The sequence below is a fragment of the Dendropsophus ebraccatus genome, unplaced genomic scaffold, assembly GCF_027789765.1.
Source record: "Dendropsophus ebraccatus isolate aDenEbr1 unplaced genomic scaffold, aDenEbr1.pat pat_scaffold_732_ctg1, whole genome shotgun sequence".
Taxonomy (NCBI): Eukaryota; Metazoa; Chordata; class Amphibia; order Anura; family Hylidae; genus Dendropsophus; species Dendropsophus ebraccatus.
This window is the reverse complement of record NW_027210331.1, coordinates 49,026-74,481: the sequence shown is the minus strand read 5'-3', so window position 1 is coordinate 74,481 and position 25,456 is coordinate 49,026. Positions and strand designations below refer to the sequence as shown.

The window sequence follows — 25,456 nt, the reverse complement described above, 5'->3', positions numbered from 1 at the left end:
TTCTGAGGGAGCCTCACTGCGGGCCAGCTTGTCCTTGATAGCGCTAGATAATCCCTTCCTAAACAGAGGGAGTTGTGCATCAGAATTCCAAGCTGTATCAATGGCCCATCTCCTAAATTCCATGGCGTATTCTGTGACAGAACGTCTGCCTTGTCGGAGCGCCAATAAGTTGGTCTCTGCGGTGATGCGACGATTTGGATCATCAAACATTAGCCTCATGCCGGCAAGGAACTGAGTCAGGCTGTTCAAACAGGGATCACCAGTCTCAATTAGTGGATTCGCCCATGATAGAGCCTTGTGTGTCAAAAGCATGATGATACAGAGTACTTTGGCGCGGTCATTCGGGAATTGGCTGGCGTGTGCCTCAAAGTATAGCTGACACTGATTTACAAAGCCACGGAACTTGTCACGATCTCCACCGAACCTGAACTGTGGCAATTTCGGAGGACCCAGTACTGCAGCAGGGTGAGCTGGCATCTGCGCCTCAACAGAGGTGGTCAGAGCGCGCAAATCTTGGATTGCTATGTTAAGTTCATGCGCATTTTCATTTGCTTGTGTCTCCAGAGCAATTATTTTAGTCTTTAGAGACTGCACTTCGGTATGTATAGAAAATGTGATTTGATGAAGTCTCTTAATACGGGCTTCCAAATCCCCAGACCCAGCGGCCTCCATCTTGTTGGCCTGAGTATCCTGTTACACTTTGTGTGGATACTTTGTGGAGGCCTATGGCTGGTAGGGGTGTACACAGCAGATAACAGTCACAGTAAGTATATGCAGACTCACGTTTTGTTGCAGAAGCGCTGGATGATGTCCAGCAGGTGAGCAGAGTGTGGTTCAGCAGAGCTGGAGGTGGTAAGCGCCTGTTCCACTAACGGATCTGTAGGAAGATAGCACACAGCAGGAGCGGGTCCTGGGTAGGTGAGCGGCAGCGCCGCTGACAGACAGCAGGCAGGATGTGTAGCACTAGGTAAACCTTGCTGAGGAGTTTAAACAGCAGAGTGATCCCATGTGCAGCAGTAGGTTTAATCAGGAGGTCTAGTAGCAGGACTCTGGAAATAGAGGACCGCAGCAATATACAAACAGGAGAGTCTGTAAGCTTGAGGCAGACAGAAGCTAAGTTCTAACTGATACTCGGGAGGGGCACAGGTGCACACATTATTATAGCCTGAGAGAGCAGGTAAGATGGCCACTGAAGCTGCAGTGGCCATCTTGCAAAGAGGCAGAAATGCCCACAAACACAGCAAACATAAAACCAGGACCGGATCGTAACACTCCTCTTGGTCCGACGTTAATCCTTGCACTGCCATCCAAGTATGATGGAGACCCGAAGATGTTCGTCACCCTGTGCACGAGTTCTTGGCAAACCAGTTTACCACCGAGCGCTCAAAGATGGCTTTCGTCATCAGCCTCTTGGATGGGGAAAGCCTTGGCATGGACAACATCATTGTGGAACCGAGAAGACCCTGTTACTGCTAACCTCCAGGCCTTCCTATCAGAGTTCCAGTGTGTTTTTGAGGAGACAGCTCAAGCCTCATCTGTGGAGACCCGCCTTCTCAATTTACGCCAGGGGAACTCCTCTGTTGGGGAGTATGCATTATAATTCTGCACATTGGCAGCTGAGTTGGACTGGAGCAATGCCGGCCTGGTGGACACTTTCAAAAAGGGTTTATCTCCCCGAGTGAAGGATGTGCTATCCTGTTGTGACCTCCCTACCTCTCTTAATGACCTTATTCATCTGGCCATCCAGGTCGACGTCCGTTTCTCCAGAGAGAGGAGAAGGTTCGGCAAACTTTCGTGAACTTATAGGTGGGGGCGCTTCAATCAGAGAAGATGGCATTCTATGTCTTGCCCCATTCTTCCTTGTCCATCTTGTTGGGTCTACCCTGGCTGCAGCTTCAGGCCTCCAACCTTGACTGGAAGACTTGAAACCAGTGATCATCAACCGTTTTTCCAGTAAGCTCTCTTCTTCTCCTCCACAAGCAGTCTCTGAGGACATCTATGCCGTTTAGTTGAATAGAACGGTTTTGGTCCTGAGGAGAGGTCTTGGGAGCCCGAGTCCAACATCTTGGATCACAGCATCATCCAGAAGTTTTTGCAAACAAGAAGGAGGGAGAGGCTAAAGGGGGGGGATACTGTCACGGGTGCAGCGACGTCCCATGCTCCGGGCTTACGCCACTCTGACCCCCTTCTGTGTGTCAGCGGAAGCCGGAGCCCACGTGCTGGGGTTCGTCGCCACTACCGCTTCAATCCATCTGAGCGCCTTACCTCTCCACGCTCCGGTTCAGCATGCGCGTCCCTGCCTCCTAGGGCGTGCGCGTTCCGGCTGTCACAGAATTAAAGGGGCAGTACGCCTCTAATTGGCTAAGTGCACCAATCACGTGCCCCTATAAATTAGCACGTTTCCTGTTAAAGCCTCTGCACGCTTCCCATAGTGTGTGGTCCCAGCTTACTGTGTTTCCTGCCCTTTGGTCCCAGCCATTCCTGGTTCCAGCCACCTGTCTGCTGTCCCGGTTCCTGCTGAGAGTTCTGCTAAGCCCTAGCCTGCCTATCTCCTGCTGCACCTCACCCGCCGCTACTAGCAGCCAAGCCAGGGGTAGTGACCTGGGGGTCACCTGCTGCAGCCAGTTCATCGTGGCGTGTCCTGGTGAATACCAGCGGCCCCTTAGACACTGCTCCCTGGTGCTGCTTACCTCATCGCTAGTGGTGGTACAGTGGATCCACGACTCCAGTTGTTTCTGAGATTCTAAGATTTTGCATTTCATATTATGAAAATGGTCCCAACTTTTTACTTGCTGAGACCCCCGGCCTCTTTTCTTTAGAAACAGTGCCAACCGTGTCCATGGCCGAGTCTGGTATTACGGCTCTTTCCCAGGGAGAATAGGCAGAGTCTCCCTTTTGATCTCAGCTAATCTCATTAAAACCAAAAGGTAACCTGTAAAGATAAGCTGGTAAAATAAGATCATATTTAAAAAAAAAAGATAAAGAGTTTGAAGAGGTTTTATTATTATTATTATTAACAACAACAACAATAATTCTTATTATTATTACTACTATGTATTTATGTTGGGTAAAAAATCCGTAAGAAATTTATGAAAAAACTCTACTTAAAGAGTCACTGTCGTTTTTTTTTTTTTGCAGAAATCAATAGTCCAGGCGATTTTAAGAAACTTTGCATGAGACACACCCTGTCTGTTCTAGGGAGAGGGGAGGGGGGAGGAGGAAGGAGGGAGTTAGCCGGCAGCAGAAAGCTGAGAACAAAGGAATACAGGGAGGGAGCTGGGTGACAGCTGTAATCAGAGCTCAGAGAGGTCAGTGCTGAGTGTCAGAGGAGACAGAGGGTGATGGATTTGTAGATTAACTCCTTGTTGTCCTGTTTTGGTCTTTTATTTAGCTCTCTCCATAGGCGAACAGTGAAGACAGGGCGGAGAGCTTCAAACAGATTTTTCATGATACAAATGCATTTTTTGGCTAATAAACTCCAATGACAAAGTTTCTTAAAATCACCCGGACTGATTTCTTTTCTATCTACAGTCTGTATAAGTGGAAGGGAAATTGCAAGGAAATTTTAAATAAAGATCATTTATACAGTTGCTTAATTTTGCATTCAAGAAAGAAAAGAACAATATAAAACAATCAGAAAGCACTGTGGGTAATGGTACAAGCTGCTGCTGGGAGGAAGGGGTTTGCTGTAATCACCGTAGCCAGTACCAGTAGCAGATGCGTGGTCTGCCTCCATGGTAGCTATATCACTGCTAATGGTCTTTTGTAAAGTTATAAAATAGTATTTTACCTTGAAAGCTGAAGTGCTATAGATGTGATTCTGAGCCACAGCATGCAGGCCTCCTCTCTCCCCCACCCTCCCTGTCTCGATTAATTGATGTACAATGCTGAGCTTCCAGAAGTGGGGGATGAGGTGTGCATGCTGTAGCTCCTAAGCTGGATCTGACAGATTCCCTTTATATTTATACAATTACAGAGAACACAATAACTCAAGGTGTTTTACAGAAAAAGTGACCTGTATAAATGTTTCCATTTAGTATCTAATCACTATTGTACATGTAGCCGCCATCAGGATTTACACCTGGTACAGCCAACTCCCATTGTGGTGTCAGGATAATATACTGCATATGAATGGACACATCACCTCTTGTAGTATACACCCTCCTAGGTCACTATTACACTATTAGATTTCTTGTCTTTTCATTCAGGTCCCAGTATCCCGCTGCTCAGACCCATGTCTACCTGGAAGCCGGAAAAAGGCGAGACCAACATCCATCCATACCTGCTGCTATGACTGTGTCCTGTGCTCCGAGGGAGAGATATCCAATATATCAGGTATATAGTAGTGTAATAGTACAGTATTACCAGGGGGGATAAACACAATGATGGTCAAGAGTTAAAGGAAAAGTGTGGTGATTTGAAATCAGGAAGTCGGTAGGGGCAGGGGGATATCGATTACAAATACGGACTTATAGTACCTCTCCCTGGGCCTGCGGTGAGCGGCAGGACCGGCCTCAGATCATTTGCCTCCGAACTGTAATGACATCACACCTCCAGCCACTTAACCAATCAGTGACTGGAGTGGCGTCCCACCCCAGTCACTGATTTGCTGAGTGTTCAGTCCATCAGCTGGTTCAAGCCAGATCCAGAGATCCTGGAGCCCAGCGCGGTCCCGAGGCCATTCCTGCCACTCACCGCGGGCACAGGGAGAGGTAAGTCCATGCTTGTAAATCAATTTTCCTCTTGCCGCTGTCTGATTTTATAAATTGTCTGACTTCTCTCTTAACCCGTTGCCGCATATGGATGTACCGGCACGTCCAAATCTGCATGTAGTTCCTGCAGATGGACGTGCCGGTACGTCCACGGGATGACAAGGGCGCAGGAGCTGCACTCCTGTCATCCCCGGCGGGGCCCGGCTGTCAGTGATAGCTGGGCACCCGCCGCAACTGCCGAGATCCGGGCCGTGCCCGGATCCCGGCAGTTAACCCTTTAGTGACCGCCGATACGGCGGTCACTAATGGGCCGGCGCTGCAGTGCTTTTCATCTCCCCCCACCGTGAATCCACCGTGATAATATAAGTCAATCAGACCTCAGATCAGCCCCCCTAGTGGGCTGGTAACTAACCCGCTCCTTCCCCCGGCGGCCATCGGATCCAAGATGGCCACAGCCATCGCTGTGAACAGACTTATGTCTGTTCACAGCGATGGAAAATAAATAAATAATCAAACACCTATGCTCTCCGCCACTGGAGGTAGCGGAGAGCATGGGGCAGTGATCGGGGACCCCCCTGTGGGGTCCCGGAACAGGAGATCGGCGGTATATACTATATACCGCTGATCGTCTGTTCACAGTGCAGGGATGCACTTTTTATCCCCTGTCACCATCAATGATTGGTGACAGGGGATAAAAAGTGCCAGAGTCCGTCCCCCAAGTCACCCCCCGTCCCCCAGTCACCCCCCTACCCCATATACTCACATATATCACAGTAATCATAGTAATACAGTGAAAATGGATGTATAAAGTACAAAAAGTGACAAACATACAAAAAAATAAAACACACACTTTTTATTATAGTAATAATTGCAGTTTACTCCCAAATTACCCCTACCCCCCAGATTACCCGTAACCACCGCACGTTGCCCGTAACCACCGCACATTGCCTCTAACCACCGCACGTTGCCAATGACCCACTCCAGATTGTCCGTAATCACCCCATATTACATGTACCCACCCCAGATTACCTAAAAGCACTTCAGTTTATCCGTAACAATGCCAGATTGTCTGTAACCCCCCAGGTTGCCTGTAACCACCCCAGATTGTCTGTAAGCCCCCCAGGTTGCCCAAAACTACCCCAGGTTGCCGTTATCATGCCAGATTACATGTAACCCCCCAGATTGCACGCAACCACCGCAGGTCGCCTCTGAGCAATGCACGTTGCCTCTGACCACCGCACCTTGCCTCTGACCACCGCACCTTGCCTCTGACCACCGCACCTTGCCTCTGACCACCGTACGTTGCCACTGACAACCGCACCTTGCCACTGACCACCGCACGTCACCTCTTACCACCCCACGTTGCACGTAATTACCCCACGTTGCCCGTAACCACCCCACGTTTACCGTAACCAAAGCAGGTTGCCTGTAACCACCCTAGATTGCCTGTAACCACCCCAGGTTGTCTGTAACCACAGCATGTTGTCCGTATCCACGTCACGTTGCCCGTAACCACCCCAGGTTGCCTGTAACCACCTCAGGTTGCCCGTGACCACCCCATGTTGACCATATCCACCCCAGATTACCTGTAACCACCCCAGGTTGTCTGTAACCACAGCAGGTTGTCCGTATCCACCCACATTGCCCGTTACCACCCCAGGTGGCCCGTGACCACCCCATGTTGACCGTATCCACCCCAGATTACCTGTAACCACCCCATGTTCACCGTATCCACACCAGGTTGACCGTATTCACCCCAGATTACCCGTAACCACCCCAGGTTTTCCGTATCCACCCCAGATTACCCATAAGCACCCCAGGTTGCCCGTAACCACCTCCAGATTACCCGGAACCACCCCAGACTGTTCGTAACCACCTCACGTTACCTGTAATCTAATTTTTTTAATGTATTTTAGGAACTGCGCTATTCTAATAACTGTTACTAGCTGCGGTTTTGCTCCAGCAAATTGGCGCTCCTTCCCTTCTGAGCCCCGCCGTGTGCCCATACAGTGGTTTATACCCACATATGGGGTACCATTGTACTCAGGAGAACCTGAGTTACAGATTTTGGGGTACATTTTTTCTCCTGTTCCTTGTGAAATTTAGAAATTTTAAACTAAATGAACATATTATTGGAAAAATTCGAGTTTTTCACTTTTACTGGCCAATTTTTAATACTTTCCTCCAAAACCTGTTGAGTCAAAATGCTTACCACACACCAAGATGAATTCTTTAAGGGGTGCACTTTCCAAAATGGGGTGACTTATGGGGGGGGGCGTTCACTCCACTGACACTACAGGGGCTCTGCAAACGCACCTGGTGCTCAGAAACTTCTTCAGAAAAATCTGCACTGAAAATGCTAATTGGCGCTCCTTCCCTTCTGAGCCCGGCTGTGTGCCCATGCAGTGGTTAATGCCCACATATGGGGTACTGTTCTACTCAGGAAAACCTGCGTTACAGATTTTTGGGTGAACTTTCTCTCCTGTTCCTCAAGAAATTGAGAAATTTCAAACTAAAGGAATATATTATTGGAAAAATGCGTGTTTTCCATTTTTACTGTCTACTTTTGAATACTTTCCTCTAATACCTGTGGGCTCAAAATGGTCACCACACCCCAAGATTATTTTTCTGAGGGGTGCCCTTTCCAAAATGGGATGACTTTTCGAGGGGTTCTCTTCTGCTGACACTACAGGGGCACTGCAAACGCACCTGGCGCTCAGAAACTTCTTCAGCAAAATCTGCATTGAAAAAGCTAATTGGCGCACCTTTCCTTCTGAGCCCCGCTGTGTGCCCATACATTGGTTTATGCCCACATATGGGGTACCGTTCTACTCAGGAGAACCTGCGTTACAAATTTTGTGGTACTTTTTTTTTCTTGTTCCTTGTGAAATTGAGAAATTTCAAACTAAACAAACATATTATTGGAAAAATTCGAGTTTTTCATTTTTACTCTTTTACTTTCGTCTAATACCTGTGGGGTCAAAATGCTCATCCTACACCAAGATTAATACTTTGAGGGGTGTACTTTCCAAAATGGGGTGACTTTTGGGGGGTGCTATTCTGCTGACACTACAGGGGCACTGCAAACGCACCTGGTGCTCAGAAACTTCTTCAGCAAAATCTGCATTGGAAAAGCTTATTGGCGCTCCCTTCCTTCTGAGCCCTGCTGTGTGCCCATACAGTGGTTTACGCCCACATATGGGGTACCGTTGTACTCATGAGAACCTGCGTTACAAATTTTGGGGTGCTTTTTCTCTCATGTTCCTTTTGAAACTGAGAATCTTTAACCCCTTAACGACATAGGGCGTATATTTACGCCCTGATGCCGTTAGGGACGTTCAGAGCGGGGCCACGCGGCGACCCCACTCTGAACCGCGGCGGTCCCGGGTGACGCTTGTAGCCCGGGTCCGCAGGTATTAGTGGGCACGGTCCGATCGCCGTGCCCGCTAATACAGTAATCAGATGCAGCTGTCAAAGTTGACAGCTGCATTCGATTACCGGACGCAGCGTCATCCTTGGTGTCTAGTGGGGAGATACAATATAAGTTATACATGTTATATATCGTTGTAATCGTAATGACTTGAGGAACATGCATAACAAGTCAGTTTTACCCCAGGGCAAATGGCGTAAAAACACATTTCCCCCAAATAAACAAAATGCGTTTTGTTTTTTTTCAATTTCACCACACTTTGAATTTTTTTTCTGGTTTCGCAGTGTACTTTATGCAAAAATTCAGCCTGTCATTGCAAAGTACAATTATTGACGCAAAAAATAAGGGCTCATGCGGGTTTCTAGGTGGAAAAATGCAAGTGCTATGGCCTTTTAAGCACAAGGAGGAAAAAACGAAAAAGCAAAAATCGAAATTGGCTCTGTCCTTAAGGGGTTAATCTAAACGTATATATTATTGGAAAATTTTAATTTTCCATTTTTTTTACGGCCTAATGGTGAATACTTTGCTCTAGCCCCTGTAGGGTTAAAATGCTTATTACACCCCAAGATTATTTCTTTAAGGTGTATAGTTTCCAAAATGGGGTCACGTATGGGGGTTTGCAGTATACAAGCCTCCTAAATCAACTTAAAAAAAGAACTGGTCCCTTAAAAAATCAGTTTTGGAAACTTTCACGAAAATGTGGTAATTTGCTGATAAATTTCTAAGCCCCATAACACCCTAAAAAAGTAAAATAGGTTTATGAAATGAAGCCAGAATAAAGAGGACATATCGGTAATGTGACTAAGTAACTAATTTATGTGATACGACTTTCTTTTTTTAGAAGCAGAGAATTTCAAAGTTCATAAAATGCTAATTTTTTAAAATTTTTCATGATATTTTGATATTTTTCACAAAAAACACACAAAGTAGTGACCAAATTTTGCGACTAATATAAAGTGCCATATGTGACAAAAAATCTCAGAATCGCTAGCATACGTTAAAGCATCACTGAGCTATGAGCGCATAAAGTGAGACAGGTCAGATTTTGAAAAATGAACCTGGTCATTAAGGCCCAAATAGGCTTAGTCTTGAAGGGGTTAATAAAAGATCACAAGTAAAAGCGGACGTATGGAGTTCCAGCTATGGCCAGGAGCAATATATGTCTGTGACTGCCCACTGAATAAATGTCCTTCCGGGAGAGGAGGAGCAGCAACACGGAGCAACTGAAGTCACTCAACTATCTCCTCCAAGAATCCAGCGAGAACATTATCCTGGTAGCTCTGCCTCCACCACCTCGTCCGGTCATCCAGCCACTGCGATACTTGTCACTGTGGTATACAGTATCAACATTGCCAAGCCCATTGGAGGGAGGTGTTCAAGACAATACAGTAGAGTGGGAATTTATTCTACTACTTAAGGCCCTTCTATTACTCCTAGGCCCTTCAGGGACGAAGAGAGTCAGAGTCCTGCCGCTGCTGCTACCTTCCTTTGTCTGTCCTAGGCCCTTTAAGGTCAAAGAGAGTTAGATCCCTACCACTGCCATCTCCCTATATTTGTGCTAGGTTCCTCTGGGTTGAGGAGAGTCATAGTGCTGCCGCTGTCTACTGCTGTCCTATGAAAAAGTGTCATTTTACGCAGTTGATCCACCAGTGTCCAATGATGTCAATAGAAAAGAGGTAAGTATACACCGCTGATTCACCAACAACCATTGATGTCCTATTGTCCTAGGAGAAAACTTAATTTGATGCTGCTGGTCCAATGCTGTCTTTGGAGAAAAGGTCCCTTTATACCGCTCATTTTTTCCAATATCCACTGCTTTCTTGTGAGAAAACTTATGCTACTCTGTGCTCCACCAATGTCCATCGCTTTCCTTAGAGGAAACTGATGTTACCCCGCTGCTCCACCAATGCCCATCGCTTTCCTGGGAGAAAACTGATGTTATGCCACTGCTCTACTGATGTTCACTGCTGTCCATAGTGGAAATTGGATGATTGGTTGATTGAAATTTTTTTTTTAAATTGTGATGTTCCCATTTTTAACACTTATACAAGAACATACTGTCAGCAACTTACCTCACCTCGATCCAGCGGCGTCCGTTCCCAGCTCGGCTCCGGCGGTCGGCTTGGGAGGGCTCCGTTGGTCCGCCCGCCGGAGCCGAGTGACATCACGGAGACCCGACGGCGTCCCTAGCAACCAGGGACGCCGCGGGCTCCATTCAGTCGGCCGCTCAGCTGAGCGGTGTTTTGCACTCAAAGTGAGTGACAGACTCTGCTGCCACTCACTATGCAGTGTGTCAGCTGTACTGCATAAAGACTCAGGAGTCCGGACCAATGATGTTCTGGTCCGGGCTCCTGGTCTAGTACTTAAAGAGCCAGCGGTCATTTACTGATTGTTAAATATTAGGTTAACTCCTGGTCCCAGCTCTTCCCAGTCTATTCCTGCGTTCCCCGTCCTACTCCCTTCTGCCTGTTTTCTCGTGTTACTGACCCTCCGCCTGACCTGTGACTATTCTTTGCTTGCCGATTCTGTACTGCGTTGCTCGTGTGGTTTGACTGGCTTTGTTCACTACTCTCTATTGTGTTTTGTCCGTCTGTTGTGTTTTGGGTCCCACGTACTCAGTGCAGGGAACGTCTTCGTGGTTGTCCGCGACCGCCTAGGGTCGACTGAGGCAATTAGGCAGGGACAGTGGGTGGATTCAGATCAGGGCCCACTGTCTGGTTTGTATGGCCCCTTACTGCCATTTGCCCAGGCCCGGACTGATAATCTGGCAGGCCGGGCAAATGCCCGCTGGGCTGCTCAGATTATCAGTCGGAAGGCCGCCGACCAGCCCCCCTGCTAAGTAAACCACCGGCCACCACGCGCTTACACCCCCCAGCTCCCCGCCCCCCGCGGGCCGCCCTGCATCTGCCGCTGTTAGCTGCTTACATATTCTGCAGCCCGGCCCCGGAGGCTCACAGCTCCAGCCCCGCGGCGCCTGCATCTCTCTCCTCTCCTGCTCGTCGGCAGACTTGTGACGTCATCCGTTGCTGCCCGCCCGAGCAGGAGAGGAGAGAGATGCAGGCGCCGCGGGGCTGGAGCTGTGAGCCTCCGGGGCCGGGCTGCATCGGGCTGCCGGTAACAGAATATGTAAGCAGCTAACAGCACCGGACCAGAGAGGACCTGCTGGATCCACCAGAGGTGAGTATACTTTTGTTTTTTTGTTTTTTACATGAATGCTCATGTGGGAGCTTCACTTGGGGCCTATAACATGGGGTTACAGTTACAGAGGGGGTCCTATACTATGTGGGGGCTGTACAGGGGGAAATGCCATGTGGGGGGCTACAGAGGGATGCTTTTACTGTGTGGGGGGGCTTCAGGGGGGGATAATATGTTGTGATTATTCTATGTGGGGGCTGGCTGCACAGGGACCTATACTATGTGGGGGGCTACGCGGGGGGGGGGGGGATAATATGTTATGGCTATACTATCGGGGGAGGGAAATATGTGGGGGCTGGCTACACAGTGAGTGACATCCCTGTATACTGTGCATATAGTGAGTGACATCCCCGTATACTGTGCATATAGTGAGTGACATCCCTGTATACTGTGCATATAGTGAGTGACATCCCCGTATACTGTGCATATAGTGACATCCCCGTATACTGTGCATATAGTGAGTGACATCCCCGTATACTGTGCATCAGGGGCGTTGCTAGGGTCCTAAAACATCCGGGGCCCGGGCCCTCTGAGTGTCGTCATAAATGGTTAGCGAAGGAGCCCAGTGCAGAAGTTAGTAACCTCAATGACCGCTCTATTAGCCCTGCTCTATTGCTGCCACTCATAACAACTGTGGCTAAGCAGAAAGAGGCAGCCACCTGGCCTGGGCTCCTGTCAGGGTCACTGTCACCAGTAGCAGTACACCCCAGTGGTGAAAAATTGCCAAGTAAAAGCATTTCTAAGAAGTATGTCCCCTGCTTTTTCCCCTATATAGTAATAATGCATCTGCTGTATCCACCATAGTAATACATTTCCCCCTCTCTGCCTGCAGTAACCCCCCCCCACACACACACACTACTCCCACCTGACCCATACACACACACACTACTCCCACCTGACCCATACACACACACACACTACTCCCACCTGACCCATACACACACACACACACACACACACACACACTACCCCACCTGACCCATACACACACACTACCCCACCTGACCCATACACACACACACACACACACACTACCTCATCTGGCAGCCATCCTCCACACATACACATTACCTCACCTAGCGGCCACCCCCGCCCCCCATCAAACCCACCCCCCAGCCGCCATCAAAGGTGGTTTAATATCCCCTGCTGTTAGTCCCCCTGTGTATACATCATATATACCCCATATGCATACACACACACCCTAAACACACTGCACATACATCACATACAATACATGCATACACCATATACATATATCATATACACCAACACTGTACATGCATACACTCTATACATCATATAGACACATACACCATATACATACATCATATACACATACTGCACATATATACACATACTGGAAACATATGCATACACCATATGCACACACTGTACATGCATACACTTACTGCTCATATATCATATACTGTACATGCATACACTTACTGCTCATATATCATATACTGTACATGCATACACTTACTGCTCATATATCATATACTGTACATGCATACACTTACTGCTCATATATCATATACTGTACATGCATACACTTACTGCTCATATATCGTATACTGTACATGCATACACTTACTGCTCATATATCATATACTGTACATGCATACACTTACTGTTACTGCTCATATATCGTATACTGTACATGCATACACTTACTGCTCATATATCATATACTGTACATGCATACACTTACTGCTCATATATCATATACTGTACATGCATACACTTATTGCTCATATATCGTATACTGTACATGCATACACTTACTGCTCATATATCGTATACTGTACATGCATACACTTACTGCTCATATATCATATACTGTACATGCATACACTTACTGCTCATATATCATATACTGTACATGCATACACTTACTGCTCATATATCATATACTGTACATGCATTCATACATCCTTTACACGTTTACTACACACACTGTGCACCTTACATACATAAGCACACTTTACACACATACACTTGCACACTGCATAGAGACATCCACAGTTCTCATACACGGACAGGCAGGCAGGCACACACACACTCACATAGACACTTACTTTTGTCCTCAGCTCCTGTCCAGCCACCCTCTTCCTCACGGCCCCGGCTCTCCTGTGTCCTCCCGCCCCTCCCCCTCCTCCCGACAGCAGAGGACAGCAGGAAACATATTATGTGGAGGGAGCACCCGGAGCAGGACCCCAGACTACAGCGTGAGGCAGCCTACTGGGCCTCTCCAGGAGCAGGGGCCAGCACTGGCTGTCATCTGACTGGGTAAGGTAAGAGCCCCATCAGATGACAGCTTGCACTCACTGACTGCTGCACATCCTGCTGCGGGGCCAGGACAGTCACATTCAGTGTGCAGTGTGCCCGCACTGGCTGGCATCTGACTGGGTAAGTGCCTGAACCAGGGCCCAGTCAGATAACAGCTTGCACCGGCACACACTGACTCTGACTGCACGGGACAGTCAGAGTCAGTGTGAGTGCACTCACTCACTGACAGTCTATAGGAGATGCAGGGGGAGAAAACATTCGGGGCAGCAGGCATTTTATCCGGGGCAGGAGCCTCGGATAAAACTGCCTAGCGACGCCACTGCTGTGCATATAGTGACATCCCCGTATACTGTGCATATAGTGACATCCCTGTATACTGTGCATATACTGAGTGACGTCCCCGTATACTGTGCATATAGTGAGTGACGTCCCCGTATACTGTGCATATACTGAGTGACGTCCCCGTATACTGTGCATATACTGAGTGACGTCCCCGTATACTGTGCATATAGTGAGTGACATCCCCGTATACTGTGCATATAGTGAGTGACGTCCCCGTATACTGTGCATATACTGAGTGATATCCCTGTATACTGTGTATATAGTGAGTGACATCCCTGTATACTGTGCATATACTGAGTGACGTCCCCGTATACTGTGCATATACTGAGTGACATCCCCGTATACTGTGCATATACTGAGTGACATCCCTGTATACTGTGCATATACTGAGTGACATCCCTGTATACTGTGCATATACAGAGTGACATCCCTGTATACTGTGCATATACAGAGTGACATCCCTGTATACTGTGCATATACTGAGTGACGTCCCCGTATACTGTGCATATACTGAGTGACGTCCCCGTATACTGTGCATATAGTGAGTGACATCCCCGTATACTGTGCATATACTGAGTGACGTCCCCGTATACTGTGCATATACTGAGTGATATCCCTGTATACTGTGCATATAGTGAGTGACATCCCTGTATACTGTGCATATACTGAGTGACGTCCCCGTATACTGTGCATATACTGAGTGACGTCCCCGTATACTGTGCATATAGTGAGTGACATCCCCGTATACTGTGCATATAGTGAGTGACATCCCTGTATACTGTGCATATAGTGAGTGACATCCCCGTATACTGTGCATATACTGAGTGACATCCCGTATACTGTGCATATAGTGAGTGACATCCCCGTATACTGTGCATATACTGAGTGACATCCCTGTATACTGTGCATATACTGAGTGACATCCCTGTATACTGTGCATATACTGAGTGACATCCCTGTATACTGTGCATATACTGAGTGACATCCCTGTATACTGTGCATATACAGAGTGACATCCCTGTATACTGTGCATATACTGAGTGACATCCCTGTATACTGTGCATATACTGAGTGACATCCCTGTATACTGTGCATATACTGAGTGACATCCCTGTATACTGTGCATATACAGAGTGACATCCCTGTATACTGTGCATATACTGAGTGACATCCCTGTATACTGTGCATATACTGAGTGACATCCCTGTATACTGTGCATATCCTGAGTGACATCCCTGTATACTGTGCATATCCTGAGTGACATCCCTGTATGTTGTGACTATACTATGTGGGGGCTGGCTACACAGAGACCTATACTATTTGGGGGATACAAGAAGGGGGGAATAATATGTTGTGGCTATACTATGTGGGGGCTACAAAGGGGGATATACTATGGGCGCTACACAGGGGGGAGGCCTATATTATATTATGTGGGACTGCACAGGGCATCTATATTGTGTGGGGGGCTATATTATTTAGGGGCTGCACATGGGGACCTGTGCTATATAAGTTCTGCTGATCAGTGGGACCTATGGTATATGGGGACTGCTGCTCAGGGGAGCTTACTATAGGGGAGCATTGATGTTGCCCATATAATGACATAGCACAGAGGGTCTAATACTATATAGGCACACAGAGCTGCCTGACTACTATTTAGAGGCACATATTGGGCCTGACTGCTTATGTGGGAGCACAGAGGGGGCACTGTTACTGTGTAAAGCAATGGGGAGTATAAGGTTATGATGAGGTATAAGGTTAGGATGGTGCTAAAGCGTGGAGCCTAAAGTGTTTGTCTCGCAGATTCTGGGGAGATGAGTCATGGCTGGAGAAATCTTCATGATGGGATGAGCCAGATGGAAAGAAAAGGAAAAAACAGACAACTTTGACTACCAAAAAGGTCACTTATGATTCATGTAGGAAGACGCCTCCTGTAAGTCACTGGATGTAACTGCACAATCATGCATAATCACTTTTTGGGTGCATTCACACGTACAGGACTGCAACAGATTTGATGCTGGGTTCCGTCATTGAGTAACAAAGCTATCTGCAGCATCAAATCTGCTGCAGATCCTGTATGTGTGAACACACTCTTAAGGTCTGTAGATCCTTTGTATAGCTGGATCTTTACCTCTATGTGGTCACTGCTAGAGATGAGAGACCTTACAGTAAGTTTAGGTTCACATGAACCCAAATCCTCTGAAATTCATCTCTAGTCAATGCTGAGGTAGAATATTGCATTTTATATACTGGTGCTATAAAGGGAATATTAATAGACAGTACAGCAGTATTATCCAGTCACTGTATGATGGTAGTGGTCATGGTGTGCCGTATTATTTGTCCTGTGTATACTTATTTTATTGGTAATACTTGTGTTTGTGTAGTGGATTTATTCAGTGACAGCATAGTGGTATTAGTCATGTTGTAGTGATGATGGTAGTTGATGTATTATCTGTTACTTGTATACTGTAATAATGGTAGTATCAGTCTCTTTATAATAGATTGGCCAGTAACAGTAATGATGATATTCGCTTCCTGTATACTGGTGTTTTTTGGTAACTATGACAACTATTTAGAGATATACATAATTATCATGCATAGAAAATTGTCTTTCCAGTGCTAATATTATACAGGAAATGTGTAATATTATTTTACATATCCTAAAAATTTCCCTAGGACCCTACTTATATATATTATCACTGCTGTAACCTGTTGTTGCATAATAGATAGATAGATAGATAGATAGATAGATAGATAGATAGATAGGAGATAGATAGATAGATAGGAGATAGATAGATAGGAGATAGATAGATAGATAGATAGATAGATAGATAGATAGATAGATAGATAGGAGATAGATAGATAGATAGATAGATAGATAGATAGATAGATAGGAGATAGATAGGAGATAGATAGATAGATAGATAGATAGATAGGAGATAGATAGATAGATAGGAGATAGATAGGAGATAGATAGATAGATAGATAGATAGGAGATAGATAGATAGATAGATAGGTAGATAGATAGATAGGAGATAGATAGATAGATAGATAGGAGATAGATAGATAGATAGATAGATAGATAGATAGATAGATAGGAGATAGATAGATAGATAGATAGATAGATAGGAGATAGATAGATAGGAGATAGATAGATAGATAGATAGGAGATAGATAGAAGATAGATAGATAGATAGGAGATAGATAGGAGATAGATAGATAGATAGGAGATAGATAGATAGATAGATAGGAGATAGATAGATAGATAGATAGATAGATAGATAGATAGATAGATAGACTTGGCACCATTTCTGTAAATAGAAATGAGTTGCAATACAACACAACATGACCTAAGTGTGATATGGTATGTGGGCTGGAGGGGTGTGAGTGCCAGGGCTGATTTTCAGTCCCAGTCCGGCCCTGCATTTGCCCCATGGACAATCGCACTGCCATGGCTAATGTAGTGAGCCAAATGCAGCAGCTCAACACGTTGGTCCAAGAGCTCGCTGTAAGGGTCCAGGACCAAGAGACGACACCCTGACAATTTACGGTGACCTCCCCAACACCCCCTGAGACGCCTGTCCAGCTTCCTGAGAAGTTCTCGGGGGACAGGAGGAGGTTCCATGCATTCAGGGAGGGGTGCAAACTATTTTTTAGATTGCGCCCCCAGTCCTCGGGTAACGAATTCCAGAGGGTCGGTATTATCATATCCCTTCTCCAAGGGTCACCGCAAGAGTGGGCATTCTCCCTACCTCCCGACTCGCCTGATCTGGAGAATCCCGACCGATTTTTTAGAGCCTTGGGGTTACTTTATGATGATCCTGACAGTGCCGCCAATGCTGAACGTCAGCTGACTGGGCTGAGACAGGGTCGACGTCCCGTGGTGGAGTACTGCTCTGAGTTCAGGCAATGGAGTGGTCTCTCCACGTGGAACGACTCGGCCCTCAGGTTCCAGTTTCGGGTAGGCCTGAATGATCGCTTGAAAGATATGTTGTTGGCGTATTCCACTCCCGACTCGCTAGAGGAGAGCATGACCTTAGCCATTCGTGTGGACCAACGACTTAGGGATCGACAGAGAGAGAGAGGTACCCCCGACTCCCTGAAAAACCCTGTCTCACTGTCTTCTAACCCTAAGTCCTCCCCTCCTGCCTTCCCATCATCAGATGAACCCATGCAAGTAGATGCTACCGATGCCAAAACTCGAAGAGCCCATCGCATGCAGCAGAATCTGTGTTTTATTGTGGGTAAGTAGGACACCAGATCCGACACTGTCCTTCCAGGCAGGGAGCACCGTCGGAAAACTCCAGCGTCTGAGACAGTATCGAGGGGATCTCTCAGGTGCACAGGTAACCCTTAAGAATAAGCTGTTGTTGCCTATTGCTCTGTCTGTGGGAGGGCGAAGTATCAATGGGTACGCTCAGATTGATTCTGGATCTTCCGCTAACTTTATTAACCCTATGTTCTTTTCTGATTTGAAGGTCTGTCCCCTGCTGCTCCCACATTCCGTTAATGTTACTGGAGCAGACTCTGCTCCCTTTGCTCAAGGGGACGTAAGATATGTGACCCCCCCGCCTGGAGGGTAAGGTGGGGTCAGTCCATGTTGAAAGTCTCGACTTGCTTTTGATGCATAACTTATCATCTGACGTAATTTTGGGTCTACCATGGTTGGAGATGCATAATCCAGTGTTTGATTGGACCAACAGGGAATTGGTGCGGTGGGGGCCTGGTTGTGCTTCCCATTGTATTGCAGTGACTCTCGCGGAATGCTCCCCGAGGGAAGGAGAGATTCCGGAATTTTTGATGGATTATGCAGATGTATTTGATGAAAAGGCGGTCGAGGGGTTACCACCCCACAGACCATATGACTGTTCCATAGACCTACTTCCTGGTGTCAGATACCCTCGAGGTCGTATTTTTAACTTTTCCTGCCCAGAGAGGGAAGCTATGCAGGAGTACATTAAGGACAGCCTATGTAAGGGTCACATACGCCCCTCCTCTTCTCCCATGGGGGCAGGTTTCTTTTTTGTAGGTAAAAAAGACGGTGGGCTTCGGCCTTGTATAGACTACCGGGAGTTGAATAAATTTACGGTGAAAAATCAACACCTGTTACCCCTCATTCCTGATCTATTTAACCAGATTGTCGGTGCCAACTGGTTCTCGAAGATCGACCTACGGGGGGCATATAACCTGATTAGGATCCGGGAGGGGGACGAGTGGAAAACCGCCTTCAATACCCCAGAGGGTCATTTTGAATATCTCGTGATGCCCTTTGGGTTATGTAATGCCCCAGCGGTCTTCCAGCACTTGTAAATGACCTATTTCGTGAGCATTTGGGTAAATTCCTGGTTGTCTACCTAGATGATATTTTGGTTTTTTCGCTCGATTGGGAGTCTCACATGTTACAAGTACGTACTGTAATGGAGCTACTGAGACAGAATAAACTGTGTGCCAAATTATCGAAATGCCAGTTTGGGATTCAGGAGGTATCATTTCTGGGTTACTATATTACCCCAAATTCTTTTCGCATGGACCTCCTTAAGGTAAGTGCCATCGAAAAGTGGGAGCGACCCAGCAGCCTAAAAGCTCTGCAAAGGTTCCTGGGGTTCGCCAACTATTATCGGAAATTTATTAAAGATTTTTCCTAGGTGGCAAAACCTCTTACGGATTTGACAAGGAAGGGGGCGGACCTGGTCAACTGGTCTCTCAAGGCTATTAAGGCATTCGACAAACTTCGGCAAAGTTTTACAGTAGCTCCAGTGCTGATTCAGCCTGATGTCGAGCGTCCATTCATAGGTGGGGGTGGGGGCAGTGTTATCCCAGGGTCCTAACACCCTTACTAACCTTCGTCCTGTTGCATATTTCTCCAGAAAATTCTCCCAGGTTGAGGGTAATTACGATGTTGGCAATAGAGAACTATTGGCCATTAAAATGGCATTTGACGAGCGGAGACATTTCCTGGAAGGTGCCAAACATAAGGTTGTTGTGTTAACTGACCATAAAAATCTGGTATATCTGGATAGTGCTAAACGCCTCACACCACGTCAAGCCAGGTGGGCGCTGTTCTTTTCCAGGTTTAACTTTGAGATCCGATATCGGCCTGGTTCCAGAAATGTCAAGGCTGACGCTCTGTCCCGCAGTTTCGGCACTGAAAATCCTCCTAGGAACCAGTCCGATACTATTTTGAGTCCTGGTGTGGTAGTGTCCTTCCTACAACAGGACCTAGTGTCCCAGATTGTTGAGAGTCAGTCCCTGGCACCCCGTTAAACCTTGTTTGTTCGTCCCTCCTAATCTCCGTCTCCGAGTCTTGGAGGAGATGCATAGCTCTGTATTGGCTGGTCACCCAGGAGTGGCTGGAACCAGGTACTTGCTCTCACAACACTATTGGTGGCCCTCCTGGGCCCGTGATGTTAAGGCTTTTGCTGACTCATGTGAAACTTGTGCCAGGTCCAAGGTCCCTCGAAGGCCACCGGAGGGTTTATTGCGACCTCTGCCGGTTCCTACGAGACCATGGACACACATATCTATGGATTTTATAACGGATCTACCATTATCCAGGGGTAAGACTGTCATTTGGGTAGTGGTGGACCGATTTTCCAAGATGTGTCATCTCATTCCACTGTCCAAATTACCCAATGCCCGCACTTTAACTACGTTGTTTATTAATCATATCTTGCGGTTACATGGTATTCCGGAAAATGATGTTTCTGATAGGGGTGTCCAGTTTGTGGCTAGGTTTTGGAGACAATTCTGTGAAAGGTTCGGTATCTCACTGTCCTTCTCGTCAGTCTTCCATCCACAGACGAATGGGAAGACCGAGAGAATTAACCAATCATTGGAACAGTTTCTGAGGTGTTTTGTGGCTGATGCCCAGGATAAATGGAGAGACTTTGTTGCTTTAGCCGAGTTTGCCTTGATAAATCATGAACAACGCTCCCTCGGTATGTCACCGTTTTTCTGTAATTTTGGTTTTAATCCTAGATTTTCCTCCACTCATGCCGCTGAGTCAGTCAATCCTTCTGCTGAAGCCTTATTTTCTAAACTGTGCACAGTTTGGGCCCAAGCTCATCAGAGCTTGGTTAAAGCCCAAGAGCAATACAAAAAACAGGCTAATAAAAGACGCATACCTGGTCATCAATACCTGGTAGGAGAAAAGGTCTGGTTGTCCACAAAGAACCTCAGGTTAAGAGTTCAATCTGGTAAACTGGCTCCTAAGTATATTGGACCATACACTATTCTGGAGGTGATCAATCCGGTTTCTTTTAGATTAAAGCTGCCTGCATCATTTCGCATACATAATGTATTCCACAAAGCACTGCTAAAAAAGTATATTCCTCCAGTTGCGCCGACTCCTCCTCCCGCTCCCTTGGTCATCCAGGGGGAGTTGGAGTATGAGGTAGAAAGAATTCTGAATTCCCGCTGGGTACAAGGGTCACTACAGTACCTGGTCCATTGGAAAGGGTTTGGTCCAGAAGAACGTACGTGGGTTCCCAGCAGGGATATGCATGCGCCACGCCTGATTAGGCAGTTCCATGCTGATAATCCAGCGAAGCCTGGCCCTTTAAGTAAGGGTCCGGAGGCCCCTCCTGAAGGGGGAGGTAGTGTCAGCAACTTACCTCACCTCGATCCAGCGGCGTCCGTTCCCAGCTCGGCTCCGGACGTCACGGAGACCCGACGGCGTCCCTAGCAACCAGGGACGCTGCGGGCTCCATTCAGTCGGCCGCTCAGCTGAGCGGTGTTTTGCACGCAGAGTGAGTGACAGACTCTGCTGCCACTCACTATGCAGTGTGTCAGCTGTACTGCATAAAGACTCAGGAGTCCGGACCAATAATGTTCTGGTCCGGGCTCCTGGTCTAGTACTTAAAGAGCCAGCGGTCATTTACTGATCGCTGGCTATTAGGTTAACTCCTGGTCCCAGCTCTTCCCGGTCTATTCCTGCGTTCCCCGTCCTACTCCCTTCTGCCTGTTTTCTCGTGTTACTGACCCTCCGCCTGACCTGTGACTATTCTTTGCTTGCCGATTCTGTACTGCGTTGCTCGTGTGGTTTGACTGGCTTTGTTCACTACTCTCTATTGTGTTTTGTCCGTCTGTTGTGTTTTGGGTCCCCCATACTCAGTGCAGGGAACGTCTTTGTGGTTGTCCGCGACCGCCTAGGGTTGACTGAGGCAATTAGGCAGGGACAGTGGGTGGATTCAGATCAGGGCCCACTGTCTGGTTTGTATGTCCTCTCCTGACACATACATCAACAAATTTGTCCTTTTGTTATAGTCCCAGTACTGTAGCTACTATAGTTTGGCTGGTTTAGCGAAATTCATTAAGAATAAACTTGCAAATCTTAACGTGTTTGACCCAAAATTTGCAATGCTCAAAAAATTAATTTTTGGCTGCTTCACTCATCTCCAATTATAATGAAATCCCATCGTTAGATAACTACGTGGAAAGACAAATGTATTACACTATATCCTCTTTCATATGATTTTACTCTGTGATAGGAATATGGTGAGGTCATTGATCTAGGCGGTTTACCAATATTGTTATATCCAGACACCGACAGCAATTATTTCCTTATAAACTCTTCACCAATAATCCAATTACATAGGATGGCTTCACCAATAGTTATGGTAATGGAACATCATAAGTAGATAGATAGATAGATAGATAGATAGATAGATAGATAGATAGATAGAGGACATATATAATTCTTTTGATATGAATATGCTATGAAATCTTCCTACAGATTCTGACACCTGCAATAAATGTCCAAGTGATGAATGGCCGAATGAGAAGAGAGACCGATGTCTTCCCAAAGTCCTGGACTTCATCTCTTACCACAATGACACAATGGCTTCTGTATTCTCCTGTGTCTCGCTCTTCGGATGTCTTGTGACCGGCTCCATATTGAAAATATTTATCTCCTACCGGGACACTCCTATTGTTAGAGCTAATAACCGGAACCTGAGTTATCTCCTCCTGGTCTCCATCATCCTCAGCTTCCTCTCCGTCTTCTTATTTCTTGGTCGTCCCAGTGATGTCACTTGTAGATTACGTGAAACCAGTTTTGGAGTCTTCTTCTCAATTGCTGTCTCTTCACTTCTCGCCAAGACTGTGATGGTTTGTGTTGCTTTTAAGTCCACCAAGCCTGGAAGCCCCTGGAGGAAATGGCTGAGTGTGAAGCTTCCCTATACCATAGTGTTGTTGTGTTCATCCATTCAGGTTATAATCTGTGTTATCTGGTTGTCCATCTCTCCACCATTCCAGGACCTGGACACTCAGTCTTATCCTGGGATCATCCTCATTCAGTGTAATGCAGGGTCAGATATCTGGTTCTACTCCATGTTGGGGTATCTGGGGTTCCTGGCAGTGGTGAGCTTTGTTCTGGCTTTCATGGTGAGGACATTACCGGACACTTTCAATGAGGCCAAGTACATCACCTTCAGCATGCTGGTGTTCTGCAGTGTCTGGATCGCCATGATCCCGGCTTATCTGAGCACCACAGGGAAATCCATGGTGGCTGTGGAGGTCTTCGCAGTGATGGCGTCCAGTGCTGTACTGTTAGGATGTGTGTTTCTCCCCAAATGTTTTATAATTTTATTTAGGTCTGAAATGAACAGAAAAACCGACCTGCTGGGGAAAAGGAAGGAATGACTGGGAAATATCACACTGCCTGATAATAGGGATTTATTGTGAACATTACACTTACATTATCAAGACCCCTGCAATAAGCTCACTTGGAAAATGTCTTAGTTTTTTTTTTTTGTTTGTTTGTTTTTTTTACTTTTATGTAAAATAGATAAGCAGACAAATTGTGAAAAAACGTTTAATAACTAAACTTTCTGACTGATAAAAAAAATTCCATTACTGTTACCACCACTCACTGTTACCCTCTGGTTTTCTGGTTCTCCCAGCTTCATTTGTCATCTTAATCCCAAAGGAACTAACCTCTCAGCCAGTCAATGAATGCAAATATGTTCCGCCTCAGTTACTGACTTACTGAGCAGGCATTTCTGAGCCGGGTCATGATGTCAACTCACCGGTAGATCCAGGGGACCGGCTGAGGACCATGAGTTGTTGCGCTGCTGCTACGGGGTTATGAGTACAGGTAAGTATTCCTTAATTCAGTGTTTATCAAACTTTTTCTACGGGAGCTTCACCCAACCGACCAAGGCAATGCCTGGGCCTCACCAGACTGACCAAGAGGGTGCCTGGGCCTCACCATTTGTGGTGAAAGTCCATTTAAAAGTTGAAAATAGTGCTAGGGCTAGCTTTCACCTGTCTCCCAAGCTCAATATGCTAATAAAGCAAGTACAAAATAAATTTACCCCTTAAAGAGAACCTGTCACCGGGGACGCGGGCACAGAGCCCGCCCGACCCCCCGGTGCAGCTCCCGGATACTTACCCTTTGCGATGAGTCCCGTTCCTGGAGCCGGTCCCGGGACGAAGATATCAGCGCCCGAAGCCATGCGCGCGCGCCGCTGAAATGAGTCCGACGCTCAAAGAGAATGACGGAGTCGTCATTCTCAATGGGCATCCGACTCATCTCTGCTCATTTTCATTCAGTGCACGCACGGCTTCAGGCGCTCATATCTTTGTCCTGGGACCGGCTCAAGGAACGGGCGGGCTCTGTGCCCGCGTCCCCGGTGACAGGCTCCCTTTAAGGTCCGTGGGCATACATTTACGCCCTCACTGCCTGGGCCTTAATACAGGAGGACGTAAATGTACGCCCTGTCGCTGTCCCGGGCTATTGAGCGAACTCACGAGCTGAGCCCGCTCTATAGAGGGCGAGGATCGGCTGCTATCTGCAGCCAGGCCCTCACCCTCAATGGCGGCCGCCCGCCATTAACCCCTTAGACACCGCGATCGCACTGTGACCGCAGCGTGTAACTTTGCTTATGTAATAACGTATTAAAACTAGATTTGCATTTCCAGGGAAATACATAGTGCTTGAAAAGAGCGCCCCTTTACCAGTGACTTCCAGAGCGCCCCTTTACCAGTGACTTCCTCTAAACTTTAATCCTGGGTGCCGTCCCTTTAAGAGCGACTTGGGTCCCATCCCTTTAAGAGCAACTTGGCTCCCGTCCCTTTAAGAGCGACATGGGTCCCTTTAGGAGCAAGCCGGGTCGCTTTAAGAGCCACGTGGGTCCCTTCGCTCTTAAGGGGACCCATTTCGCTCTTAAAGGGACCCAGATCGCACTTAAAGGGACCCAGGTTGCTATTAAAGGGACCCAGATCGCTCTAAAAGGGACCCAGATTGCTCTTAAAGGGACCCAGATCGCTCTTAAAGGGACCCAGGTCGCTCTTAAAGGGACCAATTTCGCTCTTAAAGGGACCAACTTCACTCTTAAAGGGACCCATTTCGCTCTTAAAGGGACCCAGGTCACTCTTAAAGGGACCAATTTCACTCTTAAAGGGACCAACTTCACTCTTAAAGGGACCCAGGTCGCTCTTAAAGGGACCCATTTCGCTCTTAAAGGGACCCAGGTCGCTCTTAAACGGA

General features: G+C 47.1%; 1 protein-coding gene across 1 annotated transcript; it reads left to right on the top strand.

Moving 5' to 3' along the window:
- Positions 1-1,225: 1,225 nt before the first annotated feature.
- LOC138779379 (vomeronasal type-2 receptor 26-like) lies at positions 1,226-23,688 on the top strand. Its single transcript, XM_069956591.1, has 3 exons — positions 1,226-1,579; positions 4,209-4,335; positions 22,700-23,688. The coding sequence occupies exons 1-3, from the start codon at positions 1,226-1,228 to the stop codon at positions 23,605-23,607; spliced, it is 1,389 nt and encodes a 462-aa protein (XP_069812692.1). The 3' UTR covers positions 23,608-23,688.
- The last annotated feature ends 1,768 nt before the right edge of the window (positions 23,689-25,456 follow it).